A 15148-nucleotide genomic window follows, 5' to 3' on the forward strand; every position below is an offset into this window, starting at 1 on the left:
TTATAATCATAGTACAAACTATTCTTCAACGATATTAATAACAAACCTGCATTTCCTTTTGTGAATGATTGCAGAAGCCTACGAAAGTTCACTTTTATTACATATATGGTCTCAACACATTCCATTGCACGACAAAATCTACTGTTATGATTAATTCTTTAATATCATTAATCGCTGGTAATATATTCTTAAATATCTTTGTGGAAACACTTGTGTCATGTTATAAAACTGGTAGGATCGAGCTTGACGACTGTTTTAGAAACAAAATTATTAAATGTTATTTTGAAACGTTCGGAAACCTGGATTGAGATTCAAATACTGGAATAAGACATAGCCATACTCTTTATTTAGAGTCTGAATTGTATTTACATAATATGCATAAATAACAGTAATATGTCAATTTATTTAAACAATTAGACTTAACATGGAAACTTGCATATTAGTATACATACCTAAATATACAAATGCATCATCTTGTAATTAGTTTTAAAAACAACGCTTCCGTGCGAAACACACATTCTCCTTATATTGACAATGTACATTTAAAGAAATACTTGATACAGAATAATCATTTTACATGAATAGATGATACTGTATAAATACATGCAGCGTTAACATACATATGCGTAATATCGCTGCTATGCATTCTAAAGATTGAACCCCACCCACCACTAATCCACCTACCTACATTTAACAAGTGTTAAATTCTTTTCAGAAATGTATTGCTGAAAAACCACTTTATATGAATAAAATATCTCGGACAATTAATTGCATTTAGTGTTGACATATACATGGCAAGACTTAGCAAACCTCGCAGAATTGGAATAGTTGAGATACGTTTACGTTTACAGCATATATATATATATATATATATATATATATATATATATATATATATATATATATATATATATATATATATATATATCAGCACGAGAGTAAAGTTACAATATATTAAAGATACTAATAGCATTAATAGGGCAACACATACTAAACCAGAGTACAGGAATCAACAGTAGCTACAACTACGAGCAAGCGACTAAAACTAGAAGCGACTAATTAGGTAATTAAAGCAAAGGACCCTAACAAAATAAGATCGAAGTGACTGAGATAAGAATAAAAGCAAATAAATGTATCACTTGAAGTGAGGACTCTCAACTTACATGAATAAATTCTACTGTATAAAGCAATGCAGTGTTAAATTATGCATACGTAACCGGTCGTGCAATGCAGCTTTAAGATATACCAATATTTCGACCAACCCATTCCCCAATTCATATTTTTTGTTTACAAACGTCAATCAGAAAATTAAATCTACATCGTAGCTTCTATGATACGATTACATACAGTATTGACATATAAATATAATAGCTGGCCAATACACACTTAGAGGTTATCAAAGAGATCTTAAGCATAGAAAGAAAATGTACAGATTGTACACGTATATCATAATTGTCAACGCATATGTAAAACATATATATCAAAGGACCATATTCTACGAAATAACATTATACGCAATGCAACACATATAAAACTGAGCGAAGGAAATAAAACTAACGACAAAACGGAAAGCAAACTATAGAAGTAAAAGCAAATAAAAGCTTTATACAAGGCAAAAACCTAAACCTAAGACATTACAAATGCGGCAGAGCTAGTAAACATAACTAACAAAATATATCACTTAGTGTAAATATAAGGCTTTAATAGGCGACTAGAAGCTCGGACCTTACACATAATTAATTAATTAATTGTGTATTAATAATGAGGTGGTATATGTAGGACATACTTGGCTGTTATAATAAGCTATGTTGTTCCATGACCTTGAAATAATTAAATATACCTCTTAGAAATTGTACAATGTATTATTGGACAAAATACATTAAATTCCATTTTTTTTTAAAATAAGTTATAACAGGAATATTGGCCATACATTCAAAACCATGTCCTGAATAATGAAATGAATGATATGATAATTACTAACACGACTGCATGCAAACGATATAATGGAAATTAAAAATATTGACTAAAACTTTAGGACATTTACTAGAACCCTGTACACAGAGATATATGTTACAAAGAAAAGTAACATGTATCCAAATGACATTTTCCACAAGATGTCTTCAGGTAAATGTTTCCTTAGGCTCGATCATTGACTAACCAGCCAGAGATGTAAATATTTGTCGGTTTCACATTCGATTGTAGACCTACGACAGCACTTCAACTGGCTGTTCTAACAGGGTTAATGTTTATAGTGACGAATTTTAATAAGGCGTAAATTAATGCCGAGGCATTTCAACAGTAATCAAAAATGAGTTGATCAATGTTGTGGACGATAAATTAAAGAACTCTTCACTTCATATGCATACATTATTTCATCATTTGAAGAAAAAGTGCCTTAAACATTTCACGCTGATTAGGGAATTATCCTGAAAACCATTAAGCAACATCAACGGTACAAAACATACATGTTTGCTACATATATCAAAAAAAGGTGACAAAATTGATACAACATTTACATTGTATGTCTCTGATTAATAACTTGGTTTATAATTTAGATATCCTGCTCATTTTGTTAGGGTAGGAACAACAAAATATTTCATGAGTTGAATGCAGGTAAAGACTACTATAAATCTATCACATTACACGCTGATATCAGCTAGCAATTCTTCATGCAGGGAGAGAAGATGGATGGTGTTCTAACCAGGGAATGCTCTCTTTCTATCATGTATGATACTGCGTAACCAAAGAAATAATAACACCAAAGTCATTTTCCTAAATGTAATTCAACCTATATGTTAATAAAGTCGAGATGCACCCGGTAATTAGAAATGAAACAGATAACAAATTATAATTGGAGTGTATCTTAAAATTAGTCGCTTGACTTTATTTGACAGTTGTGAAGGACACATGCTTCAAGGTATCTTAAATAAAATGATTTTATTATTGTAATTTGATCCTAGATTCTGCCTTAAAAGTTGGAATGAACTTTCAGAAATGGTATGCACTCTACAAAAACACTTATGTGCATTTTAAATGATGCCGAGTATGACCTGATTTAGTGGAGATGAAGACAAAATATAGCAATATGTATACATTTCGTAGTTACGGTGGATATGTGGTTCGAGTCATTTAGAGGATAGCATTGGTTCTGCTCATATTTCATCCCGTGATACTATCATCAAAGTTATGAGACTTTTCAAATTTCCTACAGTATACAAATGATTTATTCTTCTTATAAATTATTCCAATATGACTTGGCATAATAGGACGTGAAAAAATTAATTAAACATATCCCTTGTTACGTATTTGACATTAACACGAGTAAGTGGTTCTGTTAATGGATCAAATTTTATGCTCATGGTCATACCTTGAATACGACAATTTAAATGTAATTTAGCCCTACATAGTGTGCAGTAAAAACAAAATTTAAGCCATTTAAAAATTACATGCAAAGTGACTTGATTTCATGGAATATGAAAATTATATAAAATTGAGTCAATATAGATATTTCGCCATCACCAGTTTGGATGCTAGTGCAACACACGCAAAATAGGTCTACTTAAACGCAGTATGCAATCCTTTTTGCACTCACTTAAAAGCCACCACAAAATTGATAATGTCGTACTAATTCCATTGTCTTATTAAACATCGATGACATATTAAAGAAAAGTAATATTAAAACACGTGTTCTTGAGACACATTCGCTTTATGTCTGTTCCTGTTGTGTCTATCTATGTTATACATATATACTTTATATGTCATAGTTTGTGAGAATTTCATGCAATATGTCTCATTTAAGTTGTTCAGTTCTTTGACATATCCTGCAAACATGTGTTTTTAACTTCTACGCAAACAAGGAAATGGTGCTACACAATTAAACAATCTGTATACCTGATATCTGGAATCTTTCTTAGCCGGAAAATCCCGGAGGAAGATAGTCAACTCTAAATTGGTGTAATATAGGCTGAATCTGCTTCATTGATGTCAATTCCTTCACCCTGACACATTTCAATATGACTGACAAAATCATTGCTTGGGGTTATATATATATCGGCTGTTCCAAGCACGTCGGTTTCCTTCTTCTGAAGCATTTCAAATGGTCGAGTAAGACAACTGACTGGGGTTATATAGCTGTCATCGTTTTCAAGCACATCGACTCTCTCAACGTAACACATTTGGACAGAACGGGCATAATCGTATAACACTTGTTCAGCACTCCGTCCAGTGTCAGATGAATGTTTCTCAGTTACTTTATCTGACAAGTTTGAAAAGACCGAGATGGCATCCTGAAAGACCGAGCACTAATGAAAAATTTGTCAAAACATATGCTCAACTACATAAGGTAAAATCAATAAAAGTAAACGGTTTCATACCAATTGGCAGTTTGTGTTTTCAATGATAAGATATGGACGTTTAAGGTAATTCATTGAAAAATTAATGCGAGTCAAATACGATTCATTAGTGTACACATCATCCAAGGTAACTTAGACAGGAATATAATTCAAGAAAACAATTTCTTCCATAATAAAATTATGGTTTGGCACAAATATCTACTTGATGTTATTTGGAAATATGTTTGTTTCCTTTTGTAACACATATTGAAATCATAGGTGGACTCACACATTATGATGAACTAATCAATAATTCTTTTATTCAAACCACAAAGGCAATTCCACTTCAAGACTATACAAATAATTAGAGATACCCGTTGATTAAATCAGGCGACAATAAAATGGTTAACATATAATTGTTCATCATAGTTGAATGAAACTGAGATACCAGGTGCGTTATGGTTACTAATGACACCCCGTATTCCTGAGATTTTATGTAAGATATGGACATCACCATTATGCCTGCATTCATGCGTTCCAATATTTCTTGACTGGAAGCATTTGTTACCACCCAAAGCCATAACAAGGGAATTCAGAAGCACAGTTCATGGCTAGCTTTAAATCACATCCGCAGTTTAGGTAGTATAAATTTTAAATCAAAAGATATGTTTCATATAAGTGAAGTTAATTGCAAAGTTAGAGGAGCTACTGTTCCAGTAGATATGAAGTCAGAATCTAATAGATGTAGTTTGACTGTATTTTGAATACATATTTTTGTACTTCTTAATAAAATGAGAGAGAGCTAAAAAGCTAGAGAGAGAAAAGGAAAGAGAGAAAATATAAATGCCAACTATTACCCCATCATTGTTGCTGTACAGGCCGTCATGGAGCTTTAGTCCAAAATGTTCGCTTCGTAAAATGTTCTGGTCCTGAGATTGGGCACCAATAATATTATCACCTCTATTAATGTTCTTGTCTCGCTTTATTCTCGTCAACTGATTTACCAATCTGTTCCCACCAACAGCACGTCCCATACTAGAGTTCCTGTTTTCTTGTTCAAAGCTACACCTGATGTTCGCTGAGTTATCACACTTTGCATTATCCCTAGTTTGCATTGCAGTTGATGCCTTAAGCAAAGTTAGAAAGGGTTTGTTCTCTACAAATCGATTCCTTAAACGGTCAGATTCCGCAAACAAAGTCTGCAATCTGCCTTGGTTTCTCTCTACATCAGAAATCTTTGATGTGCATGTCCTCCTGCATTCATTTATGTGCGCTGTTAGAATAGGTCGATGACTGTTCGAACTCTCTAGTTCTTTTCTGGACACTTCGCTATGTGTCCGTCTTACAGATAGCTGACCTAATTCACTAGAGTCTGCAACAACTTCAAGAGGAATAAGAGCAAGCAATGCAATAGTATTAGCTGCTTTTATGTAAATAAAGTGCTTTGTGATTTCTCTCGTTAACATGTTATTCATCTCTTTCTTTAAACTGTAGAGCAAATAAAGCGCTAGTAAAATAAACTTTAAATCACATGGAATATGACACTCCTTCCACATGAAAATGAACACATAAATTAGATTTGCTAAATACAATTTTATATATGATCACATAAAGCAAGAAAATTATTATGTGGATCATACCTAGATGTAATGGAATATTACATAAACGAATAATGAGAAAGGTTGGCTCAGACTAACTACCGCAATTTGTCAAAAGCGCTTCTTTTCGGAAGAAGCTTTCATATAGTATCAGAATCAAGTTGAATTAAAATAAGTGAAACATAAAAATATTTTAATTCCCGTAGAAACAGTCATGTAAAAGGTGTTTTAGTTCAACGATTTTTGGAGGTTTTTGTCTTATCTCTAGTTTGTATTTACCTTTCAAAAATACTAATTTACAGTCGAGAGCGCAGAGGCTAGTAAGCAACTAGCTTCGTATCGTTCCTTGAAAGACATTTTAAGTCTGCTCAATGAATCTAATGAAAACCAACATACATCTTAATCAAATCTAGACATCATTACTTTGTGCTTTGTGGTGCTCTTAATATATTCCCTCGTCAATGGTCCCGCAGCATGACTATATAATGATAAATTTCATTACTTTACTAGTATTTAAGTTTAGGAAGACTTGATCAAAGGATGTGTCGGAGTAACAATCACTGTATAATTTTAGTTTTTGGTTTTTTCTTTCTTTACATTACTTACATTACTTCAGACATTTTTGGTGTAATCTGATACATTGTGCGTAAAAATGCAACATTAGAACTATTGCTTGGTTGTAGATTTGTATATCTATTTCTATGATAGCATTGTTATTTTAAGTCATTAATCGGACATTTTTGTTCATATACCTTATAAATAATAAGCTCAAATACAATACAATCAAATTAATATTCGACTTGTAATGTCATTAACTTTCACAACCATTATTATAAATGTTAGTCCTCGTTGAAAGTTTTCATATGTCTCTGACTTTCATTAATTTATGAAGTTTCGATTTACGTTTGCTCCCTGGAACAAAGTTATGTATGGCCAGATAATTTAATTTACCATTTCGCAGCAAAATATCTGCTTTACTACTTGTCATTATTTATTTCAAAACTATGGAATAAATTGAGTTGGCCTGATTCAGGTGAAGGATAAAGTCTTACATATTACTCTGGTTGTGTGTTTCCTCCAATGAGTGACTAGCATTAAAACTCCCACAATGAGGAGTAAGGCGGAAACGATGACTGGTCCTAGCCAATTGTGCATCAGTCCTGAAAGAGTAATTCAAAAAGGCTGTTTATTGAGTGCATGTGTTATGAAATAGAAATGTACTTAATATGTATATATATATATATATATATATATATATATATATATATATATATATATATATATATATATATATATATATGTATATATATATATATATATATATATATATATATATATATATATATATATATATATATATATACTTGTAAGACAGATATAAATACAATGTTGAATTAGACAACTGGGAGAGTACATATTGTTCGTGTTTTGCGTAATCTGATGTCTGATAATACAACAATATTGTTGAATTTGTTGTCATCTAATGCACAATCTTCAAGAAACGCAGAATTAAACATCTACTTATATAGTGTCTGCAATATGTATATAAATACATATACGAAGCAAGTATAGTTCTGATTTGCAGATAATAATATTTGTCTAAAAACAGTTATCGGGACGGTCTGAACTATGTTTCTTTCTCTTCGATCTTGAATATGAGGATAATGTTTGCGAAGGTTAATTCTACTTATGCTCATATCCCTATAATTTTAGGGGCCCTGAGTGGCCGAGTGGTCTAAAGCTCTCTCCGTTTCGGATCATTGTCATCTCACCTCTCTCTGCGTAGGTTCGAGTCTCAGATTCGGCCAATGGGGGTATGTGAGAAAGTTTGCCACTAGCTTCTCGTGGGTCGGTGGTTCTTTCAGGGGTTTTCCCTGGTTCTTCCTCCACCATTAATACTGGCCGCCATGTATAGCCTATCGTGTGCTGGAAAATGGCGTTAAACCACACAACACAACACACATATGATTTGAATTGTTGCCAGAATTAAAAGTTATATAGAACAGTTATCAGACAAATTGTGATGAGCATCTGTATTGCTAACAATTATAATAAAAGTAATAGATGTTATTTATATTCCGTGAATACACGAATAAAAGGTCGCGGTGTATTGAAATGTACGGAACATACATCATATGCAACAGAATGCACGAGTAACTTACTCTAACTATCACCATATATCCGAGACAATAAAAGCAATAAAATTACTTCGTACTTATATTTTGGTTAAAGAAGAATAGTTTAATTTTATGCTTGAAAGCAGCAATGAATGCACATCGTTTATTATCGTCAGGTTATGTCTACCATATACAAGAACCATTGTATATAAAAATCCTTTTAAACATTTTGATATATTCCGTTGAGTTGGTAGGAGAGTACAAAATGCTACTATGAACTTCTTAGACTGGAATAAAAACACTCCATTAAGCAAATGACATGTTGAATTTACACCTTTTTCATGGGATCTGCTTGAATGTATGTTGCGTTATCTTCAAAAGTCAACCATTTTAGTTTTGCTTAAAGTTGCATATGGGTTTCTTTCAATGCGCTTTAAATGTACTGTCGGAAATAGTGTAACGCTAATCATAATGAAGTCACAGAAAGCAATGTTAAGTTAACCCTTGAGGGACTTTTTTAGTAACGCGGATGGTTCCGTAAAGTGTCAATAAAGCATATATTTTGCAATTTACTGTTTTAAAGATGATATAATAAAGATGTTATCAATATATTTCGAGTTTTAGTTACATAATAGTATGACTGACTAGGTCCAATACGTTTCTCATTTATGAGTTAGATACTAAAAAGATTACATTTACTTATTGTCTGATATAATGACTACATAAACGGTTTTTTAAAACCGTAGCCAGGAGCAGAATTATCTAAAGAATGATTTATTTTAAGGATTAAACTTCATGTGTTTGCACAGGACTAAAACAGAATGCGGAACATCTGAAACTTAAATAGGCGGAATTTCAAACATAGCACCTTTGACAATGTGACATATACAAATTTCTGTGTTTCTTTCATATACCATCGCCGGATCATTTCATACTTTTTTCTTGGAATCACGCAAACGTCTGGTTTAACGAAATTATTTGCAACTTAAACTGGTCACTTTGACAGACATTCCTTTAACACCAAACATAATGAAACAACTGGCTTTGAAGTATAGTTATTTAAACATATTTATACAAGTATGTTATCCAGACACATTTTAGGGAGAGTTTTTACCTTTGGATTTAAACTGTAAACCTGATATTTCCACAAGGATACTTTATGACAGAGTTGCATTTTTGAACTACCACGCACGGATAGTATACCACTGAATATTAACATGATTGACTGGAAGCTTCAATTTTGCATTTCGAATGTTGTCACTATCGTCTACTAAACACAAGGCATTAATTCCTTAATAGCTAATTCTAACCATTTATCTATTTTATCACCAGGATCTTTACAGTTACTTAATTCATCGACTCTAAAATGCCATTATTGTTGGACGTATTGTACAAAACTCTTAAGAGATATATAACATAATAATAATAATAATAATAATAATAATAATAATAATAATAATAATTATAATAATAATAATAATGATAATAATAATAATAATGAGGACTTTGCATAGCGCCTAATCTTTAGAAGCTCTAAGCGCTTTACAACATTGGACAACACCTACAACATTAAAAATATATATAATGATTACAAAAAACAAACACCATGAAATTAAAAAACATAAAAACATGCTGTAAATATTTAAGGTAGAAACATTATTAGGTTTTTAAGTTTGTTCTTGCGGTCGAAATAAGTGAGTTTTAACAGCACTCTTGAATGGGATCACTGTGTCTTTGTGCCAAAGTTCAGTGGACAATTCATTGCACGTTGCTGGTCCCTGGTATGCAAAAGAACGTTGTCCATATGACGTTTTTTTCATAGTAGGATTAAAGAGGTTACGATTGTCAGAAGAGGATCGTAAGTATCTTGCTGGTGTGTACATATGGGTGAGGTCAGACAGGTATGTTGGAACGTAGCACAGAGAACAAATATTGTGTTTGATTCTGGATCGAATGGATATCCAGTGTGTAGTGTACAGAGCAGCAGGGAGCTGTGCTCTGATCGTGGTAGTCTAAGTATGATCCGAGGAGCTGTACTTTTAACTTTTTGAAGTTTCTGGAGTAGATATTGAGATGAACCAGACATAACTGAGTTACAATAGTCAAGTCTTGAAAAATACTAACGAACATACAAGTGTTTTAGTGGCATCTACCGCAAGATATTTGCGAATGGAGCTGATGCGTCTCAGCTCAAGACATGCAGCCTTGCGTATATTCATGACATGTTGGTGCAGTGTGAGAGTAATGTCCAGAGTAACACCTAAGTTTCGTACTGACTGTGTGAATTTAATGTTTGTGCTGCTGATATTTATAGTTTGAGGTAAGGGATGTGAATGAGAAATTCTTTTTGCTGTGATCAGAATGGTCTCAGTTTTATCATCATTCATCTGCAGCTTGGTTCATGTTACATACATATTAATAGGGATATACATATCGTGAATCTATGTGATACAGAGGTTTATGGTCACTTATGTTATTGTTATCTTGCAAAATTTTACAAATGTTATCGATGCTCATTTATGTGGTACCATCCCTCTCATTGTCATTGCATCTGTAACATAATTACATACTGTTTCAATCAAATGTCGTCAGCATGTTTTCGTTCTATGATTTTTAACACACAATACATTTGTTTAAAGTTATTTCAAATGCACCGTTTAGTACTCATGTTTTTGAAAATGTTATATATAAACACAGCATGTGATTCTCAAAATCTTATGATGGTTTCTATTGTCATCCTAATAAAGGTATATATCTTGTTTGAGTTCTCAATGCACTAAAGAAAATTATTAAGTATTAATTGGCAGTGATCTTATTTTGTAATGGGTCTTTTGGCGAGATGCTTTTATAGATATACCAAGATAATGCATATAACATATGTAGTATATAGAACGGGTAATTCATGTTAACAACTTTGTAACCATATTGTGTACAAACTTAGGAAACTACTTAAATACATCCATAACCATATTATCAATTTTCTATTGTTGATTTCCCAATTCATTTTCAGTATCTCCAACAAAAGTTTTATGGTCACTTATTTTATTGTTATCTTGCATAATTTTATAAATATTATCGATGTTCATTTATGTGGTACCATCCCTTTCATTATCATTGCGTCTGTATCATAATGTATTTCATACGTAATTTTGTCAATTATTAATCGTCATATTACAGAGAATACGTCACAAAAAACAGATCTTACTGTAGGATCACTTCATTTCTAGCATAAACAGATCCTACAAAAAGCAGAAAAATTGTGGAAATAATAAATCTTCATGCTTTTCTGTATTTCATTTATAATCATACAAACATGTTTAAAACATTTCCTCATGTATGTTATTAATTGCAATGATATTTGTGATAATTTATTGTCTCAGTCATATTTGAGTATGCCTGTGTTACATTCCATTTTTGAGGTTATAATATGAATTCTTTAACTTAAGCTAAATTATTTGTAACTATGTTAGATCAGACTGCAAGATTGTTCTTCCCATGATCATCTCAGACAGTAATTGTTTCTGTTGTAAATCTTTATACAGATAGTTACTGCTTTTATCCAATTTACCAATACTTCCGTGCACCACGCCGATATTGTTAGCTAGCTCTTTACCATCTGTTTCACGTTCTTTGTCTTCAGCAGAGAGCTTATTTACAAGTTTAGCGCTCAGTAAATAAGAGATAAAGAGTGGGTCTTTCGTATCTATCCAAGTATATACGCTCATGCATAATTTGTCTTGGCTTTAATGATCGCTTTGGTTCATTTTATTAATTCGATCTTTATTTGCTACTGTGGTAAATTATAAAATTTAACATTCAATTTACCTTCCAACTTTATTACATCTTTAAAGACAATGATTAACATTTTAATATCGTCATCGTTCTGTTTATTCAAATGATCTACGTGTTTCTGTAATTGCAGACATTAACAGTGTAAAGCAATGTAATTTTCCAGAAATTTTTCAATACCCTCAATATCACTCTTGAAAGCAGAATTTTCAATAATTGTCCTTTATTAGTGGATCTTGTAACGGAGAATTTAAGACCGTTTTTGAACATTCTACCATCGGCTTCGTATTTATTGTTCAGATTTTAAGGCGTACAGCTGTAGGAGCAGAATAATTGAATGTCGATATTTACCATTAGTATGTTCCCGACCTGAGGATACTGTAGATGCGACTGAAATGAAATCAAATAAGTCTAGGACTTTTCGAATATATATAATTGCCAAGTAAAACTTCGCACTAAATATTGTATCTCACAGCAGAAAAAGAATAATGAGCAGAAGGAGTATTATCATTAGAAAAATACATTTATCTACCTTGTAGCTTATATAATGTGAATAATCTCATGATACAGTATATTATTATTATTATTATTATTATTATCATCATCATCATCATCATCATCATTATTATTGAAGTCGATATTGCTATTTATTCTTAATGATTTTTGTGACAAGTACAGTTGTCATATTGGAAGGAAAGACTGTAGATATTTACCAACGTTGTGTTCTGGACTGGAAGGAGCCAAGGAAGTGACTAAAATGAAATTGTTAAAAAAAGTAGAACTTATTTTGACAATATAGATTGAAATAACTGTTGATGTTAAATGCTATTAAATGCACCGCCAAAAGACAAATATTCATTTCATTCTGCTGTCAAAACAATGTGAAGATATCTATCTCTCTATTGGGCATATATCTTTGAGTAAAAATCGACATTATACTAGACATGTATGTGCTGTTTAAGCAATGACCATTTCCGTGCAAATTAACTCAGCTTAGTAATTTAATGCAACATTTTGAAGAAGTAACGACAGCGCGGACTTAAAAAATTGTTTATATTTTATGCTGCAGATATAAACCTTCTATAGCTAACTGAAAGAAACGGAGAACTTATATGATTTTTTCGCTGTGAGAGCAAGTTTCAGACGCTACACCACAGCTTGAGAGATAAAATATTGAGCTTTGATAGACAATAGTTTTATGTGCCAGTAGCATTTCATTTGTTAATTCCGTCATATCTTAAACACTGACTTAATTACTGTGTAGGAGGTATCTATCATTCATGCACAGACAAGTTTGTTAAGCCCTTGATATAATGGTCTATTTATTAACCTCTCAAGCAAATTAAAGTATTCCCTTCAAATAGGCCAAATTAAGCATTTTGTCTGCCTTGAAAAGTTAAAGATTATTCATACATTAACAAGCCTAAAGTGAGAAACGAAAATTGTACATCACGCACTTCAATCAGTGTTTTTTTAACAGTTTTCGCCTGTCATAAATGAATAGTGTTGGCAAAATATAAATATAAACGTATTAGTAATGTTACAGAGAAAGCATCATAGCGCTTGGTTCTCTAAAGATACATGGTTCAATCTGTTTTTGATGCCCTTTCGCGGCTAAAGACACAACTTTCATAAATAATGATAGAGAACGTGGCTTCGTAAAAGCGATTCTATAATCAGGTTAGCATAGTGAGATGTATATTTCCTTTCTATGGCGGCAGCCTCATCGTTACAATATTAAAACTTAGTGTTCAGATACAAGAGGGATACAGGATATAAACACAAATACGTAGCTGACGAACCGGGTTCTGTGGAACACTTCTAAGTTCTAATAGTACAGAAGAAGCTCTTTTTTCTCAGGCAGTTAGTAAAGTCCACAATTGATTCACTGAGACGAATAGTCATTCCAATATTACAATACTACGATATTCTCAATTAAAATATTCTTGTCTACAACATAGAAATAGAAATATAATTTTACCTTTCGTATGAATACGGAAAATCAATTTGGATTTTGACATCTTACTTGTTGTTCAGTTCCTTACATAACAAGTATATAGTCTGGTCTCCTAATTGCGAATAATTGTTCATCAACGACAGCTAATGCGTGACATAGGTTTGTTAAGTGACAGTGAAAGTCGTTTCCGGTTGGAAGTTGAGCTAAGCGATATGTTCATTATATCTCAATACGCATAGTCTGCTCCTTGAACATTAAATTATTCACACTTAATTTAAGTATCGTTTTATTGCATTTGAGCAACGTGTGTATGCCTTTCGGTTATAAAAGAAGTCACACGCTGTATATAACCCTCATAGTATGACGTATTCAGCAATTTAATAATGCTGTTGTTGGTTTGGGTTTAGCGCCATTTTAGCGCAAAAAGTAGACCATACATGGCCGCTAGTATAACATGTAGAGTAAAACCCCAAAAGGAGCCACCGACCTACGGAAACATACAGCAAAGTTTACTCACATACCCACATTAACCGAACCTGACCCACGTACCCACTCTGACACGAGATGGCAGTGATCGGTAAAGGCAAGCGTCCTAGAACACTCGGTCACATTTGGCCCCTTTCTATAATGTGAATAGTTGCATGTCATTTAATTTGCAATAAAGCTCATATATACAAAACAATTATAAAACAATCAATATCATTGTATGGTTCTAAGAAATCATATTATGTTAACAAGTTGCGATTACTGCACATTTACATGTACGAGTCTCAAGCAAATTCAAAAAACGGATTCATCTAGGTCGACATACTGTGTAACATATACATGTACGAGTCTCAAGCAAATTCAGAAAACGGATTCATCTAGGTCGACATACTGTGTAATATATATATATATATATATATATATATATATATATATATATATATATATATATATATATATATATATATATATATATATATACACATACATATATATATATATATATATATATATATATATATATATATATATATATATATATATATATATATATATATATATATATATATATATATATATATATATATATATATCGCACCCGCCCATGCACACGAGTCTCCTGCTGCCTTGCAGGTCGGCTTTGGTTAGCCAAAGGCTAAGGGAGTAAACCCTAAAAGAAAATCCGGAGTGGAGATCCTAAGGCAGCTGGACGATGTACTACATCCCCTTCTGGCAACTCCTTGGTCTGGAGAGGGATGGGCTCCGCCAGACGACTTTTGCCCAAGACACACTGATAATGCTGGACAAATCTGAGCTTACTATACCGGATCGGTCGTCGCCCGGGTCAACAAGGACCGCGCCTGCCGTTGT

The 15148-nt window shown here is 32.5% G+C and overlaps 1 protein-coding gene across 1 annotated transcript; it reads right to left on the reverse strand.

Annotated features, from left to right (window-relative positions):
* Positions 1-324: 324 nt before the first annotated feature.
* LOC149774227 (uncharacterized) lies at positions 325-12217 on the reverse strand. The gene is made up of 4 exons (XM_089945657.1): positions 12187-12217; positions 6982-7089; positions 5189-5712; positions 325-4286 (listed from the first exon to the last, which is right to left on the reverse strand). The coding sequence occupies exons 2-4, from the start codon at positions 7082-7084 to the stop codon at positions 3945-3947; spliced, it is 969 nt and encodes a 322-aa protein (XP_089801783.1). The 5' UTR covers positions 7085-7089; positions 12187-12217; the 3' UTR covers positions 325-3944.
* Positions 12218-15148: the final 2931 nt, after the last annotated feature.

The sequence above is a fragment of the Sinohyriopsis cumingii genome, unplaced genomic scaffold (genome assembly GCF_028554795.1).
Source record: "Sinohyriopsis cumingii isolate HCF-2022 unplaced genomic scaffold, ASM2855479v2 utg000379l, whole genome shotgun sequence".
Taxonomy (NCBI): Eukaryota; Metazoa; Mollusca; class Bivalvia; order Unionida; family Unionidae; genus Sinohyriopsis; species Sinohyriopsis cumingii.